This window comes from Phasianus colchicus, chromosome 3 (assembly GCF_987193195.1).
Source record: "Phasianus colchicus chromosome 3, bPhaCol1.hap1.1, whole genome shotgun sequence".
In the NCBI taxonomy this organism is placed as follows: domain Eukaryota; kingdom Metazoa; phylum Chordata; class Aves; order Galliformes; family Phasianidae; genus Phasianus; species Phasianus colchicus.
In genome coordinates this window covers 93,468,046-93,491,271 of record NC_143438.1, presented here as the reverse complement: position 1 = coordinate 93,491,271, position 23,226 = coordinate 93,468,046, and the positions used below count along the sequence as shown (strand labels likewise).

Below are 23,226 nucleotides of genomic sequence, written 5' to 3'. Positions count from 1 at the left end.
GACGAGTTTCTAGATGTAACAAGCACCTTTTTCTCACCATGCAACCGGGGTTACTAACGCCTTGCTGGGTGAGCAGGAGTGGGTCAGGAGAAGAACTGGAGCACCCTGATCTTCCCACGCATGTGCTGAATTTTTCCACTCTCAACCGAGTCTCACTTTCCACTCTCAGTTGGGTCTCACCTGCAAGATATCAGAACCAGAATTCTTAAAACAAATGAACTGAAGACAGGTAGTCTATGGAGCTCATTACAGCTTTCCCCCAGATGGAGAAAGAAAGTTTTCTCATTTCACTCTCAGCTCTCATCTAACCATGGAAATTTTAGCTATCAGGTTGCACGTTGCACAGCAGAAGATATTTCCAGCCCTGAAAGAACCATCACTCAAATCATTGGATGAGTCAAGCAAATTAAAAAAAAAAAAAAAAGAACAATTTTGCAAAGCATGACTGTTTCCTTGCCTTCTGGGGAAGAAGGGGATGTGTGGCATGCTGGGTGTCTTTATAATGGGTAGATAAGGGAAATTATATTTCTGACAGAAGGTAAATGGACAAGTACACCACGACTTTCTGGTGTCCCTGTGGAGGCTCTCACAAGGCCAGTTGCTACCACAGCAACTGTGTCACTGATGAGCTGCTCTCACATATCCCTAGAAGCTCCAAATGACTGTTCCCTGCACCACCACGTGACTCTAGGATCTTGAATTTTAGGAAGGCTGAACCTCCAGATATCCCACATTCAAGGAAATGCAATGGCAGAATTATCAGCTGAGCTGTGTTACGAGTGTAGCTTCAATAAACCTGTCTAAAATAATGTCTCTCCAAACACAGTGGTGGCCAGTGGTGTCTTCCTTGGAGAGAACTGGCATTAACTCCTTAGAGATTATGCCAAAGGAATTTTCTCTTTCAGCTCTTCTTCATCACAACCATCCTTTCCACTGACCTTTTTCCTTCAGACCCTACAGATTTCCAGTATCCTCCCTCCTGGCTACAGAGGTCTCACCACCAACACAAACCTTGGCTCTGAATTCAAGAAGGATGATTCACATCCATAGCCTCTCTCCTTTACAAACAGGGTGGTGACCTCCAAATTGCTTGCAAGGAACAGTCTCATGTGAGGACTGCTGATTGGGGTGTGCCCAAACTGTGTTGATAGTCTGATGGTATGGATAAGGCTGGGCTTGTGCTCTGTTTGCTACTCTGGATCTGATCCTTGAGCCAGGACATTAATGGGGATGTGAATCAGGGTACTTGACCCCATCACTGAACTAGGTGATCTTAGTGGCCTTTTCCAACCATTATGATTCTATGCTTCTATGAGTCGTCTAATGTGTCCCAAGCTGATGGGACTGAGTTATCTCTCACGACCTTGGAGGTAAAAGGCATGTGAGAAAAAGGTTTAGGTAGCTTCTTGGCTGGTAGCCATGGCCCCAGTAGGCTCATGTTCATAGAATCATAGAATCATAGACTGATTTGGGTTGGAAGGGACCTCAAAAATCATATAGTTCCAATCTCCCTATTGCAAACAGGGTTACCATTCACTACATCAGGCTGCCCAGTGCCTCACTCAACATGGCCTACAATGCTTCCACAACTTTGGGCAACCTGTTCTCGAGCCTCACTGCTCCTGTTATTCAGCTCTTGTGACCAATGGCAAAACTTTTTGTGACAGTCAGCTGTCACGCTGAGATAAAAGTCTACCAAATTTATATTGTTTTCAGCCAGACAAGGTGAATTTGGGCTAGTCCTGTGCTTCCTAGCTGAAGGCTTGTTAGCCTCCACTATCTCCCATAAGGCTGCCTTGAGGATCTCTGTCCATTTTGGAGCCTACTTGTTCTGTTTGGAGCTAGGATGAGAGGTAATGGCCTTGAAGTCCACCAGGAGATGTTCATGTTGGATATCAGGAAAAATTTATTTCTCAGAAGAGTGATACTGCACTGGAACAGGCTGTCCAGAGAAGTGGTGGAGTCCCCATCCCTGGAGGCATTCAAGAACCAAGGAGATGTGGCACTTGACCACGTGGTTCAATGCTTATGATGGTGAAGGGTCAACAGTTGGACCTGACAGTCCAAGTGGTATTTTCCAACATTAATGATTCTTTGATTCTACCAGTCAGATGCCTCTACACTTAACTCCGTTGCCACTGCAATGAAATATGGAGCCTTCCCTGACCCATCAAGGAAGGAGGAGAGGATACAACCTGACCAGCCTGATTCTATCTGGGGCTGAGCTGGACTGCTTGCCCTGCATGCTCCAGCTGCATGATTCAGGCATATCATGAGCACAGCTCAGAACTTGTTCCTTGTCTTCTTGTCCCACGAACTTTTCTCTCCCACATTCTGCAGTTTGCAACCCTGAGCTGAAATGAAGAATTTCTGTGATTGGAGCCACCCTCCAGAAATTAAAAAAGGAGAAATTGGGGGGGGAACTGACAGTAAAACTTTCTCAGACCTTGACATTTGTAACATATATCCGCTCCATCGTGCATTGAGAACACTCTTTGTCTATTTGCAGTTACATAAAAGCTTTGCACAATGTGCTCCCAAGGTCTGGCACAAACACACGTGCTGACCACTGCCAAACACAAAGTGGGTTAAAGTTTCTTCCTCAAAACTCCGAGGCTCTGTTAATTTTTTACATCCTCCACGGTACCATCAGGTTGGCGACCACCTCGTCCACCTTCTGCTCTCCCCCCAAACCCCATCCCCTTTGTTTTCTTTCTACCTTCTTTCCCCCTTGTCCCCCCCCAGCTTTTTCCTCTCCTTGCTTTTAAAAACTGAGCTCCAAGACATACTTGGCCCCTGTTGGTGGTATTGGTGGAAGCCCAGAGCCCTGGCAGTGGCCCTGGGCGTGACTGCAATAGCAACACCATGCAAGAAAAAAACAGTTTGAGACATGGCCAGAACCTGGTCTGGGTCTAAAAGCTTTTGCAGTTTTCTCCTTCAGGATACGGGGGTAGGGGCCAGGTGATGCTCTAGTTGCCTTCTGCATTCAGGCTTTACAGCATTGCAGCTGAGATTTGTGGAGCTATAGAAAATGCTCCTCAGACCTAAAGCGATGTGGTTGATACCTAAGCAGCATCTGCACAAAACATGTGCACTGTGCAGAGTGATTAAGTAATGCCACCATAGGGGACACAGTGAAGGACCAATCCTTCCCTCCCATCCCATTTTCTTATATTCCCTCTGACTGTCTTTAATTATTTCCCCACTAGAGCTTTGTCTGTTCACTTTGATTTATTTTTTGCTTTGTAACAATATTTCTCAACTCTCTCTTTCTCTCTTTCCAGTTCTGGTTGAAATATTAATCTTGTTTATTATTATTACCCTTCCCTCTCTCTAATCTATTTAAATGCTTTCCTACATTTCTACTTCCTACAGCCCATTTCTCACTTGTAGGTTTTCTGTTCTGCTGCACTGTGTTTTAATAGTGTCATTTATTTACTGCTCATTTATTTGTTTTAATTTCAAAGCCTTTCTCCTTTCTTGTTGTGGTCTGTGTTCATGCATTGCTCCTTTCTTCCTGCTGAGGACAAGCATTTCTCTGCTTGGTTGACTCCAAGATGGCCTGGGTTAAGAGCAATAATTCAATTTATTTTCTTTCTTTCGATTTCTTTTCTGGATTTTCAGTATGGACGGAGAGGAAAATTTTTACTTTCTATTTCACTGCTGGCCAGCTGGAGGCTGGACACATCTGGACTAATATTTATCCTTCCTCCCCCCACTCTCCTCCAGCAGATCATATTTCCTTCCTGATAGCATTCATGCATGTATTTGTACAAAGTCTGGTGCAGAGTGTATGGCTTTTTTGCAGATTATTTCCTAAGTATCACTGCTGCATTAGCTGTCATGTGGGACTCACACAACCTTGCTAAAAGAAGAGATGATTAAAGATTCATGTTCAAGGTCAGGGCAAATCTAGAAAGAAGAATGGAGGACTCTGAAAATAGGATGCTTCCATCCTGCTACAGCAAAGCAGAGAGAGAAAGCACTGGGGTTTGAAGGAATGAGGAACTGTACAAAAGAAGGACTGGAAACAAGAAGCCATCTACATAGGATCCTGAATATACAGACTATGAACCAACATGTTGGGGAGCAATGTAGGGAAAAGAGAAAACAATCGGATGCTTTTCATTCTGTTTCCACACACTCCATAACTTCTAAATATTAGAATCATAGAATCATTAAGGTTGGAAAAGATCCCTAAGGCCATCTATTCCACTGTCCACTGTCTACCTACCAATATTTCCCAATAAACCATGTTCCTAAACCACAAAAGCAAATCTGTCTTGCTTCTGAACTCCCCTTGGTCTTTTCTCTCTCTGAAAGCTCCTGGTCTGATGAGATCTCCTCTTGACCAGCACGTATTTCATTTCTTTCTTATTTTCATTTCTGATCATTCCCAATTTAACTCCCACAGCTGTTCCCATTCTCTTTTGCCTCTGCTGCATCCTGAGCTATGTGGCAAGAGGTGACAGTGTGGTTGTGAGAGCAGGAGGAGGGAGCCTGGATGGATTGAGGAGGTCACCAAGGACTGGAAAAACCTGATAGAATCCACACATAACAACAAGCATTGTCGCTTGGAAACCCCAGATGTTTCTGGAGGGCAGAGAAGCAGAGCAAAAAAAGGCACTGGATCCCATTTCTGCTTGGGCCCTTGAGAACCTTAGCCACAATCTCCAAGTACAAATAGTTGTATTGTGGGAATGCTACAGTACAGTGTTTTTCTGCTTAAAGTACTTTTCTCGGTACAAGTATGTTAATTCTGAAGGACTATGGGCAAGACAGTGAAAATCCCATTATTTACCTATTCTCTCACTTTCATTATGACATATATGAAACTGTCCTATCATGGATGGAGGATGCCAGGTGATTCCTATCCTGAAAGCAATGAGCCACACCAGACTGGCATGGCTGCCTCAGGCTTTGCTCTAAGTTTTGTGGCTCAACTCTACAGAGTAAGAAGGGACTCCCATGTCTGAATCATAAATTGTTTCTCCAATTAGCCCTGCAGACGTTGGAATAACAGATTGGATCTGAGTGAGAGGTAGAAGAAATTGCTGCGCGTGATGGGTTATTTCCTACGCACAAACACACCCAGCGCTGATTCCACATTATGGGCTGTCACTCCCCAAAACTTCAAATTGATGCAATCAGATGAAGTCAAAGCAAACACAGTCCCAGTATAAAACCTTTCGATGGTGCATCATCCCACACTGTGCGGGCTCTGAGGGTACAACTATCATGAAGGCTTTGCTTGTTGCCCTGCTGGTGGCAGTCCTGTGTGCCGAGCAAGGTAAGGTGGTACAGAGGCTGGGGCAGCCAGGTGGAGAGGATGGAAATGCCAGAAGAGAAATTAGAGATAATACAAGAACAAGAGGATTTGACTGCTTTTGCTGCAATTTCTGAAGTCTTGGTAGTGCACTTTTTCTTTGGTATTCCTTACTTCAAACAATATTTAGTGAGGTTGAGTCTTAGACTCTGCTTGAGCTCTTCCGAGGTGCTCATATCCCACAGAAGATGAGCTCACCACTTCTGTTTCCCTCACTCTTGAGTACTGTGCTCTGAGCATCTGAAGATACATACGTGAACTGAAAAATGCTAAGAGTTGAGGACCATCAAGCCTGTCAGAGTTTTTGGACAACGCTCTCAGACATAGGGTTTGCTTTTTAGGTGGTTCTATGCGGAGCCAGAAGTTGGACTCAATGATCCTTGTGGGCCCCTTCCAACTCGAAACATTCTATGATTCTATGAATTAAGCTGGGCTCATGGTTTTGCCTTCAGTTTTCTTTTTGTTCCTGAATGAAACTGCTGGAGTTGCTGATAAAGATAACTGGGCTAATGTTGAGGCTTAATCTTCTGCCAGTGTTTCACTTTATTTCCCACAATGGCACTGCAATTAAGAAAGTGGGTTGCTGGCAGATATTTGAAAATCCAAGAGCTCTTTGTTCGCAGCTTTGATGAGCTTTCTTAAATGCCTCACAGTGAGCATGTTTGTAATGGGATCCACAATATGTTGTGCTTGGCCTCTTTCAAAAGGAGATTCAGATATGACTTGATGACTGTCTTGAGATAACCAAATAAAAAAAAAAAAACCACCACCAACAACAGTTGCTCTCCCTGCATGTTTGTAATCCCAAGGAGTACTGCAAGCCTTTTTACACTGCTAAGGCTATTTCTGGCTGCATTTGCAAAACTAGAGCTAATGGAGGGTGGAGGCCAAACATAGGCAAGGCTTCACAACAACTACAGTGTTTTAAGTGGTTTCCTGTCTTGCATTAGTGAAAGAGAGCATGAGTGCATTTCAGTTGCTTTTGCACATGTACTGGAATCTCAGCTCTGAAGGAACTGTTTTCAAATAGCTATGTGTGATTTATCGGAAGAACAGATCAAGGAAGACTACATGAAACTGAAAAATCTGGTAACATACTGGTCAGACAGCAAGTCTGGAATTGCTGTTGCATGGTATGCAAAGGATATCAATCCACAGCCTGAGTCAGGGGACCTCCAGAGAGAAAGGTGGGAGGCGTCATCCAAGTGATAGAGAAGCACTGAGTGTTGTTGTGTTGATTTAAAAGGAAGTTGAAGGAGCATCTGGATAGGTTTCAGAACAAGGTGATCAGTTGTTTGGTGAGGTTCCAAGCTCCAGATTTGTATGCAAGGCACCTGAACTCTGTACAGCAAAGAAAGTAGCTTTTTCTTCTCTGACCTGGGGGAGTTTGGGCATAAAATGGCTTTTTATTCTCTTTTATAGCTGCTTCTGGAGTTGTCTAACCAAATGTTACGGGCAGGTTCAAATTTAGGGATGTGTTTGAATCGACTGAGCAGCTGGGCTTCAGAGAATAGTGGAAGGAGATTAAAAAAACAGGTTCAGAATCAATTGAAAGGAGCTGCTCTGTGCAGAAATAAGAACTTGAGAAAGCCAAAAAGAACTGAAGTAAGGAAATTTTGATCTAAATGAAAACCCTCTCTGGGTTGACAGTTTATCACCTTTGATCAGGAACCCTCACTCCTTGGGGTTTTGCTGTGCAGGTTCTTGTGGTCACCATTCCTGAAGGTGTTCAAGAAAAGGGGAGATGTGGGACTGAGTGTCATGGTTTAGTGGACATGGTGGGGATGGGTTGATGGTTGGACTTGATGATCCTAGTGGCCTTTTCCAACTTTGCTATGATTCTATAATTCTAACTATTGGTGGCAGTGGAACAGGCTGTCTTTGATATCTGTTTGACTGCCTCCTTCACCTCTGACCAGAAATGTAAGGAAACTGTCATGGGACATGACATGGGACTCTGAACAGGATGGGAACCATTTTTCCACTCCCAGCAATTGTGAACCAACCTCCAGGGAATGCAATGGCATGCGCCTGTGTTTCTTGCTTGGCCAGGTGTCAAGCTTGGAAATTTGAATCAATTTACAATAGTTTTGCTCAGAAATAGATATCCTCCACCTCCTTTGTAATAGCCCTTGGTGAGACCTGCTTATAATGTCACGGAGGACGTGCTGTTCGAGGCAATGGTGGGAATAATTGCTCCATTGTTCAGAGCAACCTCTCCCAGGGAACTCCCTTTAACGTGACTCTGCTTAGTAATTTAGTTCACAGAGGTATCATAGGCTGTAATTAATTCGTGCCTGCACAATGTTTTGCAGATGCACTCTGAAAATACTAAAAAAAACCCTAAGCTCTCAGCTGAGAATGGCGCCAATTTATCCTCTCCTTACCCAAACTGTGCTATGCTAAACTGTACCAAGTTCTGCTTCTGCAGATTGGCTGCTAACCAGGCCAGCATAAAACACGGGAGAGATGGAGCATAGTCTGGAGGAAAAGTCACAGGAGAGCGCTGCTGAGGCTGAAAAATGTGTTTTCAGATTTAATCACTGAAAATCTAAAGTAAAGAGAGAAAACTTGTTTTCTTCTGTTTGCTTGCCTTTTCAGCTTCATTAATCAAAACCAGCCTCTTATTTCACTTGCCGTGAAGACTCATTTGTAACATGTACTTTTTATTTTCCAAGAAGGGACGTGGCTTTTGACACTTTCTTCCCAGGAGGACGTTGTTAAAGCCACTGATGTGTGTCATGTGTGCTCTTTCCAGTTTCCTCCTTGTTTTGCTACACATGCGAAAATGAGCACTCCAACTGGAACTGTCTTAAAACCTACAAGTGTGAAGACCATGAGAAATACTGTACGACCACATACAGTGCTGCTGGGTTTGGTGAGTACTAGTAACACCTCAAGAATTATGTTTTTTGTCTCCAAGGGCAGTGATGGGCAATAATTTCTTCAGGGCTGTAGTTGCTGTTGTTGGAAAGAGTTGATCACAGGAGCTTGAGGTTCACATCATATAATGTAGAACAGATATTTTCATGAGCAGACCTCGTTGCTTGATCTAGAAGCTCATACCCATGCTTTGTGACATAGGACGGAAAGGAGTTAGTTGTAAGGAATGTAGATTTAGAAAATTAAATATGCGTTGGCAGTGATTTTTTGCTGTCCTGCATGAAGCACGGCATGGATTTCTATCAAGGACTTTCTAGTGTTGTGCACTTGAGCCAGGTTGTGTGAACTCTCACCCAGTACTCATCAAATCTGCTGATCTCTGTTATTCCTGCATTGCAAGTTAAATGCAGAGCATTATACTCCTCCCATTTTCCTCTGGTCAGGACTTGCAGGGGAATCTTACTTCACAACTCTCCTTTCTTGTCTGTTTTTCATCCAGGCAAAGACATGGGATATCGCATAACCAAGAAATGTTCTGCAGACTGTCCTGAGACCAACACAGACTTTGGCGTGGTGGCCATTTCCACCAAGTGCTGCAAGACCTCCCTGTGCAATTTCAGCGGTGCCAACAGTGTGAAATTGAGCTATGCTGTGATGTTCCTGGGAACGGTAGCCAGTTTGATCTGTGTCATTAGGGCAGGATTGTGATGAGGGTTGAGGGTGGGAGAAGATTTGACAACCCAAGGGCCTACACATGCTCTTGTCAAACAGATTAAACATCTTTTGTCAAGTGTCTCCATCAAGGTCTATGCTATTCTGCTTTTTTTTCCAACACTTCTTTTTCAGATCTGACCCATAAAATGGCATGGCAGTATAGCTCCTATTTTTTTTTCCCCCCTGATTGTTTTGTACTAATTTTCCCTGAGAAAGCTATTTTGATTGCACATATGTGACAATTGTCAGACAAAATAAAGATTTACGTTATTCTAGAGCGTGTTTGATATATCCACACTAAGCTCAGCCTGAGAAAACAGCTCTGCCAGAAAGGGCTGCAGCTTGAATCTCTACATCACATCAAATTCCTTTTATTTTTTTTTAGTGTCTGGGAGTACTCTCTTGGCTGCCTTTCTCCATTGACTCAATTGCATCCAGCAGCTCAAGAAAGACACTCCATAAAGCCACATGTTCTGCCTGATCACTCAGAGCTGATGAATGAAGGTGTCAATGTGGAAAGGTCAAAGCCATTTGTGTTGTTCCCACTGCAAGCTGGCACTTGTAGCGGCAGAGAGAACTGCTTTGTGACTACAAGCACATGGGAGTGGGGGCTTGGCAAGTTGCACTCTTGGCAGTGCTAACAAGTCTTCATGTGATCGCTGCAATGTGGATGATTTCACCTCTTAAAATGGGTGAAAGTACTTTCTCAAGATGCTGGGGATGTTCAAGATAAGGACGGTGCTGTTAGAGTTCTCCTCATTGAGAGGTGGCCTCTGTGCCAGCTTGGAGAAGATGCTGGTTGGGTAATTCAAATTTCTCCTCTGAAAGCATGGTGAGATATTGGCACAAGCTGCCCAGGGAAATACTGGAGTCATCATCCCTGGGGGTTTTCCAGAAACATGGAGATGTGGCACTGAGGGACATGATTTAGTGGACATGATGGGAACGGATTGAAAATTGGACTTGATGATCCTAGAGGTCTTTTCCAACCTCCATGATTCTATGATTCTAAATGATTACTCATGCCTACAGGGATGGGAATCAGGCAGAAAGAGCTTGGAGAGGTGGTGATGCCTGATCAGATGGGGTGATTCCTTTTGATGCTGTATTTTGAGGCTTGGAAATGGGAGAGATGGAGATCCCAGAAGAGCTCTTGGAGAGCAGAGCTCTAAGATAACGGAGATGGTCAAAGGACCTGCACTCCTGGAGCAAGAAGATGCATAATTCCTGGCATAACACCACACAGGAACTACATTTTAGGAGAGCTTAAGTAAAAGTAACACCTGGAAAAAACTCCTGCTTGCAGCCCAGTTGGGTTGGGGAGTTCTGCTCCATCAGTGCTCGAGGCAAACTGAAAAGGGCATGAACTTCTACACCACAGTGAGAAACCACAGTGCTGGCTGAAGGCTGTAAAAGGCTTAGTCACTCTGTAAAGATTTATTTTCTGGGCAACGAGGGTGTCCTGGCATTCCTTGAAATATGAGATGGGCCAGCTGAAGTGTTGTGTGTTTTTTTTTGTTGTTTTGTTTTTTGTTTTTGGAAAGAGAAACAGAAACTTGGCTTTTGCACTTCTCTTTAATCACTTTCACCATCACTTTTCCTGTATACTAACCGCATTAATTTCTGAAATTATTCTTAAGGCTTTGGGCCAACTGGAAAATCTATAAACAACATTTGAATTAGGCACCATGATTAACTTTAAAATTCAGCTTTCGTTTCATGAAAAAATACATGTTTTCACCAAAATAAAGAAATTATTCATCCTTCTCCCGTGACGACTTCAACTAGATTTAGAACAAGATGAGCAAAACAAGACAAGCAAAACACACATCCCCCTCACTCTCATTTAAATCCCTTGCTTCTCTTTCCAAAATGTTCTGGAATTTCATAACATCTAAACACCTGTAAGCTGTAATATTCTCTTTTGCCTGGGTCCATCTGCTGACCTCTTTCTATCCGCTTGGATTCTTTTCAATCTATTTCACCTGGTATTGATAAGAGTTGAAGATAGCTTTAACATCAGAGACACACATGGGGCCAGTTGCAGGAGCATACAAAAACCTTGCAATAACTCCTTTAAAAAATACATTCTCTCCATCTCCAGATCTCAGCAGCTTGCAGGAGACAAGACATATTTTGGTTTTTGCTTAGATGAAACTACAAGGGAGGGGAGAAAAAAAAAAAGTGCCTGGCAGATCTGCTATTTCTGTACCTGTTAATGGATGCTGCTGGCTGAAATAAACCTGAATGTGGGCTGCCTCTGCAGTGCAATGTACAGGCTGCAGAATGACACTGCCTGGTGGCTGGTGCACCCTTGCTGTTACCTCGAACAGTCTGCAATAAAGGTTGATTTGCCAATAAGGACATATGAAATCTCTCCTGGATTGGAGATAATAAACTATTTCAAGGAAACGAGGGCTGCAGTCCCTGGTATGGAGGGTGCAAGCTTCTATTTTCCTCCTGCCTGCTACATTACGAAGGCATTGGCTTTCCATGGCCAAACAACACCCCTCCTTTGAGCTTTCTTGGTTAATTGCTGCCTCTGTTCCAGCTGAGTTTCATGCCCTACCGATTGAGAAAGCAGAAGTTTCCTCACCTTAGTCACTTAAGTCTCCACATTTCTATGTTCAATTTACAAGACACTGGAAAGACTTACAACACCTGAAGAACTGGGCATGCCTTTCCAATGAGATAATGATTGGAGGAGAGTCCTATTGGAAGCTCAACTGTCTAGTGGGAGGTGGAAATCTAAGCAATGTTGAGACCAAGAAGAAAAGAAAATACAACAGATGGAGAGCAGCAAGGGGTGGAGTCCCTGACAGAAGCCTGGGGCACACAGGTTGCTCTGAGTGTCACGTGCAAGGGACCCAGCTGGATCGTTTTTGGGACTGTGCCTCCATCCCAATGGTTAGATGGCAGAAAGACAACAGTGGGAGGAAAAGGCAACAGAGATGAGAAGAAAATGAAGAATGATCTGATTTTGTACAGGGAGAGAGGTTGAAACATGGTAAAAATGGAGAAATAAAGAGCACTGTATAGAAACCCAAAGGAGTATTTCTGTCAGGCGTTTAGAATAATACTGGCTGGCTATCATTCTTTTTTTCTGAAGACTTAATGAGTTGAGAACATTGATCAGACAGCCCTCACTCTCCATGCTTTCAATGTTTTGTCTGTTGTTGTTTTTTTTCTCCCTGACATTTCTTTTTTTGCCATTCGTGAGAAAATTCACAGCTTGTTCAATGTGATGGGGGTGGATGTTATTTTTATTTTCTAATTTAGGTGGTCATTTTCATTGCCTGGTGGAATTTATTTTCCAATAAGAGAATATCTTCCCTCATATAAAATATCCACTTTTTTGAACAGGAACATTTAGGATTTTGAACTGCAGCGTTGAAAAGACTCAAAGAAAATTATATCTGATCCCCTATGAAATGCAGTGGAAGGAGATTGCTCTTGTGATCTAGCTATACTGAGAATCCTGGGAGACATTTTGAAGACGTTTCAATCCCAATTTCAATTTCAAATTCGACCCATTTCCATATGCACTAAAACAGTGTGTGAAGTTGGGATCCTGGAGGATGCAGCCTTTGCTGAGAGCCTGGAAAGGCGAGCGCTCTCTTCTCACGTGGACTCTGTTTTGTTTTCCTGCGTTGCTTTTCCTCCACTTATCCAGAATTAGAAACTGTTGCATACTTAGTACCAGATGAGTAAGCCACATTGTGAAATAACTCAGAAAAGTACTGGGGGGGGGGGAGATATATGCTTGTTTAGATTTCCAACAAAGCATATTTCCCCATACAAGCGCTGACACGTTACTCTCAATCACTCATCATCTGACACGCTGCAACACCATAGTTATTATCCTAGCACCAAAGCAAACACTGCAGAGGTATAAAAACTGCCCCGCGTGCGCTCTGCTTATTTTGGAGGCTGCGAGAACTATAAAGGATGAAGGCTTCTCTTCTTGTCGTGCTTGTCATTGCCCTGTGCACGGAGAGCGGTGAGTCGCCAAGGGTTGTTTTGTGCGAGCAAAAGGCCAGAGCTGGGGCAAGTCTTTGACATTGCAGGTTGAGGAAAGGATTTTGCAGCACAAATGGTAATGCTGAAGCTCGTTATGCTCTATTCCATTCTTCAGGATAAAAACAGCCAATCCTTTCTGTGGGCTGCTGCTTTCCTACCAGGAGAAGTCACAGAACCATAGAACCATTTGAGTTGGAAGGGATCTTTAAAGGTCATCTAGTCCAACTCCCCTGCAATGAACAGGGAGATATACAGCTTAGAGCCTGGTCCAGGCTGAAATGATGCTCAGGAGCTGAAGTGGGGGTTGAGATACTCTCTCACCTGACACCTTCCAACCTAATCCAGCATTTGGAGTGGCTCTATGTAGGGATCTGAGAGCCGTGAGTCTTAGTGGAGTTCCATGAGAAGGGGACTTAATTGAGGATTATACAGAACTGGAAGTGGTAATATAGAATCATTGGCAATATGGAATCATTGAATCATAGAATCGTTTGAGTTGAAAGGGACTCTTAAAAGTCATCTAGTCCAATTCCCCTGCAATGAACAGGAACACCTACAGCTCTATCAGAATGCTCAGAGCCCTCTCGAGCCTGATCTTAAATATCTCCAACAAGGCTGCAAATTTGACCTATAAGAAAATATAGCCTGACTTTTTTTTTTTTCTTGCTTATTTATTGGTTGCAATTGCAAACCTCGATCACCTAACTTGATAGAGATGTTTGTGCTGCAAGAAGATGCAGCTCTGTCTCCCATCTCTCCTGCAGCTTCTTTGTCAAGGCTGATACCAGGTTTGGGATGGAGCCACAGGGTCCCGTCCTCATTCTGATAACTTTTTCTTTTTAATCTGAATATCCCTCTGACTACTTCAGGGGAAATATCTGATTTCCTCAGCTCAGATGGCTTTTGCCCTATTCTAAACCCAGAATAAATCTAATCTTTCTCTGGCTCAGTTGTAGAGCTAGAGAATACCTGCAAATTGCCATCAATTTTAGTCCCCACCTAGCAAAGCACTAAGACTCATAGTTAATTTGAAGCTGTAAATGTTTATACTATGGGACTTCACAGGCTTTAAACTTGGCATATACTCAATGGGGTTGAGAAACTCAAGGGCAATAAAGCCAATCCCTTCCTGCAGCTTATCAACTATAATCACATTTTTTAAAAAGATCACATAATGAGACAGCAAACTCACTAAAGGAGTCGACGAAAATTAAAACACAGGCAACACCACTTTGCTGTGCAATCTAGCCAGAAGGCTGGTAGCTGTTACAATTAATCCTGAACCTGAATGATTTTAATGATGCAAATTCTGCATCTGCCAGAACCTGTACTTTCTAATGCCTTACAAACATTAACTGTTTATCCGTGTGGCTCAAATTATTCACATGAAAATCTTCATTGTAAAATACTCCATTTCATTTAGAGTAGAGATCGTTCTTGCTAGATGCAGGAAGGATACCTTCAAGGCAGCCACATGTCTCCAGAGTCATCTTTAGTAGAACCATAGAATCATAGAATATCCTGAGTTGGAAGGGACCCATAGGGATCATCAAGCCCAACTCCTCATTCCACACAGGGCCACCCAAAAATCAGTAAATGCCTAGTGGGAAGGAAACCTTACAAAAGGGCAGTTGGCAAAATTGCTTGCTTTCTCCTTCCCATGGCAAAAGGGCTCTAAAATTACTAGCATTGGCAATTTGGGATTAAACAGGACTTGGGCATCCAACAAGCTCCACAGTTTCCTGCATAGATCCAGAAAGTTTTTCTTAATTGTGATTAAAGCACAAAATGTATAACATGTCTAGAAAACCCAGACTGAGGACTTTGCTCTAGTGTATGGCTATCAAGGTGAAAAGGGTGGTTCCCTGTGGGGTGGAGCAGAGATGTGCCTGGTTGCAGGTTGCACAAGAGAAGTGAGCAAGGCAACACAAATGTTGAGCTTGGGAAAGGAGACAGACCTTTGTGTCCTCTGCTAGGTGCTCATCATCGAGAGATAAAAGAAGGAGGGTAGAATATGGGAGGACTAGAGGCCACAAGAGAAAAGTGAAGGTCAGTGCTGAGTGGCTATGGGAAGGGAAAATGGGTTGTTGGCTGCAGTGTGGTGAGGAAGCAGCTTCCACAGAGACAGAGACAGATGGACACTTCTTCCCTAAAATTCATTTTTGTGGTTTCCTATGAGATACAGTGCATGCTCTGGTCACTTGGGTTAATGGTAGGGAGTGGAGATTCTGTTTGGGTCAGACAAACTTATTTGACCCCTGTTTGGGTCAAACAAGGGCAGAAATGCAGTGAGGACATTGCAGGCAAAGGTACCAAGAAGGGCAAAGGAGCTTGGGCAAGAGAGAAGAAGGATGGAGGAAAAGAAGAGCAGGGAAACAAAGCTAAGGGAGATTGCTGGCACAAGAATAAGATGGATATTAACTGGTCACAGACAGGGATAGCCTGAGAATGAGAAGAATGAGACTAATCCCCTTTGGGTGGCATTACTGCAGGAGTGTTTGCTCCAGATAAACAGATGAGCAGGAAATTCCTGTTATCATGCAAAGAAACCTTCCCTAAGGATCTCTTTGCCATGAATGACTGCTTTAGCTTACTTGAGCACAAGCTGTTTTCATTCATTCCTATTAGCACAGCACTTTGCAGATGCACAGTGTTACAGATGTACCAAATTTGTAGTATTAGTGAGTCTTTACCCTTGGATGGCTATAAAAAGGAATGTGCTGCAGCTGAGGAGCTGGTTTGCTGAGCCATGTCATCCACAGAGCCAGGATTGCTTCCCAGTGCAGGAAAGTTCCAAGAATGAATTTATCAGATGCAAGCATCCCTCTTCCCACCAAACACTGAGATGGAGAGCTACATGGCTTGTCTCTTATTTGAGATATGTTGTGGGAACGTGCAGGAAAAAATTATACTCAGTATGACCAGGGGACTTACTTTCAAATCTCTCTTCCTTTTAGTATTCAAGATTTTTAAAAGAATTCAATGTTGGTTCACCTGTCTGTTCTGAGAAAGGATGTATAGGCCAGGACTTTTCAGATAACTTGAATGGGATATGAAACAGAGTGGACAGGAATCAGCTGTTTTTTTTTTTTTTCATAAAACAACTATTGGCCAGCAAATAGAGATAAGGGGAGGTGTTAGAAACTGGGTTAGAAAGAGACCACAAAAGCCACATGCTTCTAGTAGTAGTAAACTAGGGAACTCTTTCCAACAAACATTTGTGATGCAAGAAGTTTAAATAGATTCAAGTGAGACTCAAGTATCCAGAAGGGATGTCCCTAGAAGATAACTAAATAAGCAAACCACAAGAATTTGAACTTAAAACAATTTTGGTCCCAAAGAGCAATTTTGGTCCTGTGGTTGTTGACAGATCTTCAGTCTGGACTAGCACCACCAGTTTTGTGTTCCTACGAATATTTCTAAAGATGAGTGATGGATGTTGTGTGCTTCTTTTGCAGCTTTCTCCTTGACATGTTTCTCATGCAAAGATGCAACTTCCAACATACACTGTCTCAGTACAACCACGTGTGCTGACCATGAGAAGTACTGTCTAACAACATATTCTACTAAGGGATTCGGTGAGTGTAAAGCTTTTTCTAGGGCTCTCTTGGCAAAAGAGGTTCAAGATTAGGCTGACTGCAGGTCAAGAGATCTGTAGTCACATCAAGAGATGTGACAGAAGAATTAGAAGGATCATGCCACAAAGAAATCAAATATTCCTTTTGGGTGTGAACTCAGCTAATTCATCTCTGTCACAATATATCGTAACAATGCTTGTAAAACACACCCAGGAGAGGGAAACAATGGAAAAGAGATTTCTCTGCGCAACAACCTTGTCTAATCTATAAATATATTGACAGAGTGTTGGAACTAGAAAAGACCAGGTGCTGTGGAAAAGACAAGGCCAAGGCAAGATGATGATGACATCTTCATAGAATCGTGGAACCACAGAGAATCATAGAATGGCTTGGGTTGGAAGGGACCTCAAAGATCATCTAGTTCCAACATCCTGCCATAGACACGTTTGCCAACTGCTAAATCAGGCACTAGACCTGGGCCCTATCCAACCTGGCTTTGAACATCTCCAGAGATGTGGCAATCTTGCACTAAACAAATGCATTAGATCTCTTAATTCATGTTTCAAGTTCCATTCTGCTGGGCCTGAACATGGCACAGGAGCCTTAAAGTCAAGGGATGGTCTCCATAGGTCCCCTATAAACAAGTAATGATGCAGTGTGCCAAAGCCCAAAGAAAAACCATCAGCATTCAGTATAGAACAGTACATTCCCCACTGCATATTGTGCAGACAGTTTATCATTTATTAAAAAATACAAAATAAAAAAATCTGACTTTTCCACTTATTCTCTCTCTTCAGGAGATGACCGTCAGCAAAGTATTACCAAGAGATGTGCTGCATTTTGCCCAACAATTGACCTGAATATAGGGATTGCAGGTGTTGCCACTAACTGCTGCCAGACCTCCTTGTGCAACATCAGTGGGGCCAGCAGCGTGAAAACCAGTTACACCATGATAGCTGTGGGTGTCTTGGCCAGTCTTGCCTGCATCCTCCGCCTGGGGTTCTAAATGGGATGGGGGGAAAGGAGCTACGTGGCCTTGCATGCAAGAGTTCAGTATCTCATTTGTACAGAAGTTTCTGCCAGGGTGAATGCCATCCTGTCTTTTCAACCTGGTGTGTCACATCCCATCAGTAAATATTTTTACTCTTTCCATGCTCTGATGGCCATGCACAAGAGCATGACCCTACCTCAGAATGGTGTTTGGAACACCGTGTATGCTCTGTACCACTCATAGAGTACCATACAGGCACCATCTCTCCTACTACACAACTTTGTAACTCCATGCATTTTTTCCCTTTATTTTGGCCCTACCATTCTCCTGTGCCATTTTTCCCTTTATACCATTTTCTCCCGTTTGATATTAGATTTGTTAAACAGTATCCGGGGACAATAAAGTATTATTTTAGTCTGTTGTGTGAGTGCGTGGTATGGCACATAGGGTGCAGCAGCTGGGTGCATCCACGTTACCAGCAACAAAAGTGGAAACGTTAGTCTGCAAGTTGAATGGAAATAACACTGAAATATATTGCATTCACTTTGCATTCACTTTGGGAAGCCTCTTCTAAGGTTTTCCTTCAATGTGTTGCTTCCTTTTCCTTTCTCTTCTCTTCTTCTCTTCTCTTCTCTTCTCTTCTCTTCTCTTCTCTTCTCTTCTCTTCTCTTCTCTTCTCTTCTCTTCTCTTCTCTTCTCTTCTCTTCTCTTCTCTTCTCTTCTCTTCTCTTCTCTTCTCTTCTCCTCTCTTCTCCTCTCTTCTCCTCTCTTCTCCTCTCTTCTCCTCTCTTCTCCTCTCTTCTCCTCTCTTCTCCTCTCTTCTCCTCTCTTCTCCTCTCTTCTCCTCTCTTCTCCTCTCTTCTCCTCTCTTCTCCTCTCTTCTCCTCTCTTCTCCTCTCTTCTCCTCTCTTCTCCTCTCTTCTCTTCTCTTCTCTTCTCTTCTCTTCTCTTCTCTTCTTTTCTTTTTTTTTTGCATTGGTAGAAGTGTCATTTTGTAAGTCTATTTCAGAGTAAACTCAATTCTATTTAACTTGCTTTCAATTTCTCTTCTGGGTCAGCTGGCGGAAAGTAAATGGCTGCTGAGCTCTTCAGCAGGCAAACAGAGGGGACAAGGTAGGACTGAAAATGAAGGGATCTTGAGCATTATATTTTTCTTAAAATGATTTAAGAAATCACTTCTTCCAGTGGAAGTTGCTTTATAAGCATTACGGATTATCTTGAAAAGAAAGAAAAGTAACTAGAGTGGTGCTTAAAGGAAACTCATCAGAAAAAAACAGGTGGTTTTTACCCTGTGTGTGCTGGAGTATTTAACAAATACTTAACTCTGAGGACAAATCTCTAGTCAAGTTTTCTACCTGTGTTAAAATTGAAGGAACTTATTCCCCTTTGCTGACCTTCCTTGTGGATAATAGCTGTGAATGAGAGATTTGCTCACTGAAACTCTTTCAGAGTGAGTCACTCAATGCTGAAATGCTTTCTCCTGAGCTGGAGAAGCTTTCCATTAGGATTACTCCATCAAAGATCTCCCAGGGTAATTAGCTGGGTGCAGCTCACCCAGCTGGTTCTGTCTCCATAGACTCACCACACAGGGAGAGCAGCTGTACATGTTGCTCACTCAATTGGGACTTGCTGAGAGCAGAGGAATGGCAATACTGAGAAATATCTGGATCTTTGCAAAGGAAATGTGGTCTTACAGCCCCAGCTTACTCAACCTGCTCCTGTCCCTTTTTGTCCACCCTTCCTTCCTTCCATATCTGACTATATACTCTCCAGCTATTTCCTTCTTCATCCAATGCCAGCCTGGACTTTGCTTCCAGTATTTATTTTCTTGCCAGAGATTCATCTCACTTTTTTTCTCCTTGGTGCAAATGCAAGGTTGGTCAAGGATAATTCATCTTTAGCTATAAAAGTTTTTGTTGTCCCTATGTTTTCTACTGCACTGCCATTCTTCAACTGAGCTGGCTCTTGCCTTCTATCCAATCTACTGCCTTCACATTTCTTTCCCTCCTGCCAAATTTAAAGATACACATTTGAACATCGTGAACAAGCCAAGAAGTTCCGTGACCATGCTCTGCCCTCAAATGGCCATACTCTGCCCCCAAACCAGATCATATGGTTATGAAAATCAGACTGTTTGAAGTAGTCTCCAGTCTTTGCTATCCCCAACCTTAGGATTTCTTAGGGTCGAGGTTAGTTGGCACAAGCCAAGATCAGGCTGGGGCAGTAATAGTGACTGCACTGATTGCAGGACACATCTTGTCCAGGTGAACTTGGGAATATAAACCTGTTCTTGGCATCAAGGTTTAAAAGAAGGTAGTGTTCTGTGCTACCTGAGCTTGGAAGATGCCTCTGTTTTGGGTTCAGAGGAAGGCTGGGACCTGAAAGAAAAATGTGTGGGCAAAAGATCTGAAGACGTTCATAGAGCCTGCTTTTACCATGCAGGACTTCATGCATGGTAACCCATTTTAATGGGTTAATGCTTGGACTAGATGATCTTAGTGGTCTTTTCAATCTTAATGATTCTACAATTCTATGATCTATGTTCTGCTTATGGCTGATGCATGGAGGAGTTATAGACAGCACTGGAAAGCCAGAATCCTGTCCCAAATGGAGCAGCTCCATCTGTGGGCTCCATCCTGTCTTCATCTCACCTTGTTTCTCCCTGTTCTTTACTGTGAGATTGGTAAGGTGCTGGAACAGGCTGCCCAGAGAGGTTGTGGACACCCTGTCCCTGGAGGTGTTCAAGGCCAGATTGGATGGAGCCCTGGGCAGCCTGGTCTAGTATTAAATGTAGAGGTTGGTGGCCCTGCCTGTGACAGTTGGAGATTCATGATCCTTGAGGTCCCTTCCAACCCAGGCCATTCTGTGATTCTGTGTGATTCTGTGACCCCAAAGGTTTTACATTCCGTGTTGCCCAGCAACACAACTTATCAAGACTGACCCACATCTCATGTTACATAAAATGGTCCTTATCTGGAGATGGGAGCAGCAATTGCCCTAAGGCACAGGAGGTCCTTCCATAGTAAAGCCTCCTTGGCAATAGTTCTTGTATAACAGGAGACTCCTCTCTGCTAGCCTGCCTGAGAAATCGTGATGTAACACCTTCCATGCCTAATTTCAGATCTCCCAGGGTTTCTTATTTGTTGGCTACAGTGACTACACATTCTTCCCATGGGAGCACCAATCTGCCTTGCAGACATCTGAGATGCTTTGAGGGTTCTTGGGAAGAAGAATGGTGCCTCACTCAAATAGCTGGGATTGCTCCTGGTGGAATTGGCTCTCTCTACATGGATTACATAAAAGTTTGGTTTACTGTGCTCTCAGTTACAACGCCAGGATCTGAATCAGACAAGGAGGCCTTGCCCTGACTAAATTAGGCATGTGTAGGAGGTGATTTGACCTTGGCCCTTGTTTTCCCTCAACTCAAGGCTTTATCGCCATTGATACGGAAATTTCTATGCTTTCTTCTCTCCTTGAATGTGTTGTCCCTATTTTTCCCTCACAATGTCAATTTTCTTCCCTTATTTGTGCAGATCAGATCAACAAGCACACCAGGGACAAAGGGAGAGACAAAGTCGGTGTGTAAGATCAGAGTAAGGTCTTCAAAGGGCCTAAAATGCTTCTGAAAGCCATGACAGGTGACAAAACAAACCCTTTTTCAAAATTAGCTTTGGCTCTATTGACATATAGACAACTCATAGCTCCATTCTGAGGTCCATTTTAGATTTCCCAAATGGGTATCGATGAGATCATTCTACAGAGGTGACTCAGCCCCCACAGTTACTTTGATCTTCCTCAATCTTTCTTCCCACTTGGTGTCCCTGATTGGCCAGCTTCAGGCCTTCCTCCAGGCTAAGGTCAGCAGGAGATGCTTGTTTCCCCATTCTGTGTGCTTAACTGTTGTCTCTGACTGCTTTGAGTTTTGTAGTCTGCCCTCTTGGGAAATAAGGAATCATTGTGACTTAGTCACTGGGCTGCAAATTAGTTCTCTCTAGATGCTGGGAAGAGAGCATGCTCCAGCATTGTAATAAGCTCAGGGAATAGCAAAGACTTTAATGTCTTGAGAACAGCTCCCAAATAACTGTTTGACATACAGCAGTTTCCTACTCAATTTTCTCTTCTTAAACTCAGCACACACTTGTTGGCAGTTCTTAGCTGCACTTGATGACTAATAAGCTAGATCTGATGAAAGGAGTGAGCCAAAATCCTATTTCATTAAAGTTCATGTAGAAACAAACGGCAAGATTTGCATGATAGGGTTGAAGTACTAAGGCCTGAACAAGTAGGCCTCGAATCAAAGTTGACCTCTAAGTGAATCTCACAACCCAGCTTTACATATCATCAGTATCTGATCAGTAGCAAAATATGTATGATAATTAGAGAAATGTGTATCTTGGACAAAACATCTCATTAGCAAAAGATGTAGCTTAGATAAAGTGCTATGAGAACGTATTAATCTTTCCTTGTTTAGAAGCATAGTGTCAAGGCCAACTAGTACAAAACCTTCCTTTGTTTCTCCTTGAGCCCTGGCCAGGCTTGAGGTGCAATCCAAAGGAAAAATGAAACCAGATGTTTCCACCTGTCATGTAATCTTGTTTGTTCAATAATACAAAAGATGGACCCTCTTGTAGCAAAGTTGGAGACCTTGGCTACGAGTGGAAACTCTGAGTATCGCTATCGTCATGTAGTAATGGTTAGGTGCACTGCCTTGATCTGCATTATTCTGGTTGTATCCTTTTACTTGTTATCTCATTGCTTTAAATTTAAGTAGAAGTAAACACTTCTTTAACGTGGAGTCTGTGACATTTGTGCTGACCCTATCCACTGGCAAAACAGGGGTCTGTGGCAATAAATAGAGCAATCTTTCACACATGGAGAAAAGGTGAAGAAATACACAGAACAAAAGTCTATGGGATAATTAATAGGAGAAAAACAAAGGGGAAATGGTCCTTCCCTTCCTTTTACCCTCATTGCAAAATAACAGCAGAAAGAGACACCCACTAATTATGAACAACAACCTGTTTATAAGACACAATAAACTTGATTGCCTTCTGCAAAGCAAAAGGTTTAATCTGATCTTCACCAGCATGTCCCTTGTGAACCTGACAAATCTCCAACACCATGATAAGAGATGAGTATTTTGACATTGGTCTTGATTAACTCTGGAATTCACCACCTGATTATGCCATTGCTGGAGCAGTTTTGGAAAAGCCTGCAAAGTGTCAGGATGTCATGAGGATAAGGAAATCATCCAGTGTTAAATGATTCAGACACGAAAGAAATGACACCTTGTGTTGCAGAGACCAATAAAATACCCTGCTGATGGCTACTACAAAAACCACCAGCTGTGGTATTCCATAATTGTCAGAAAAAGGGGGTTTTGACAGCTTGTTCTTTTGTGCGTTCTGCTCCCTGCTGTGCAGGACAAGTCTCACCTCAGAGGAACACTGAAGTAGAAGCACGAGCTCTTACAAGACACATCCTATTTCCCAGAATGTCAGAAGATGATCTTAAGAAATTCAGAGGAGAGATACACAGAGGAATAGAGAGAAAATGATTTATTTAAGAGGAGAGATTGAAAAAGAGACATTATGAGAGATGGCTTTTTTTTTTGAAATAGACTGGGAATTCCAGAGTGACAATCTGTGGCATTGTAAATAGAGATCTGATTTCCAGGAAGTGCTGGATGTGGAGAAAAGCAGACTCTCTAAAAG

At 43.0% G+C, this 23,226-nt stretch overlaps 2 protein-coding genes across 2 annotated transcripts; both read left to right on the top strand.

The window, feature by feature from the left end:
* Positions 1-5,122: 5,122 nt before the first annotated feature.
* Positions 5,123-9,091, top strand: LOC116227552 (lymphocyte antigen 6E-like). Its single transcript, XM_090138085.1, has 3 exons — positions 5,123-5,290; positions 8,085-8,204; positions 8,709-9,091. The coding sequence occupies exons 1-3, from the start codon at positions 5,152-5,154 to the stop codon at positions 8,915-8,917; spliced, it is 468 nt and encodes a 155-aa protein (XP_089994211.1). The 5' UTR covers positions 5,123-5,151; the 3' UTR covers positions 8,918-9,091.
* A 3,704-nt stretch (positions 9,092-12,795) lies between these two features.
* Positions 12,796-17,929, top strand: LOC116227531 (lymphocyte antigen 6E-like). The gene is made up of 3 exons (XM_031590894.2): positions 12,796-12,923; positions 16,402-16,521; positions 17,319-17,929. The coding sequence occupies exons 1-3, from the start codon at positions 12,872-12,874 to the stop codon at positions 17,525-17,527; spliced, it is 381 nt and encodes a 126-aa protein (XP_031446754.1). The 5' UTR covers positions 12,796-12,871; the 3' UTR covers positions 17,528-17,929.
* The last annotated feature ends 5,297 nt before the right edge of the window (positions 17,930-23,226 follow it).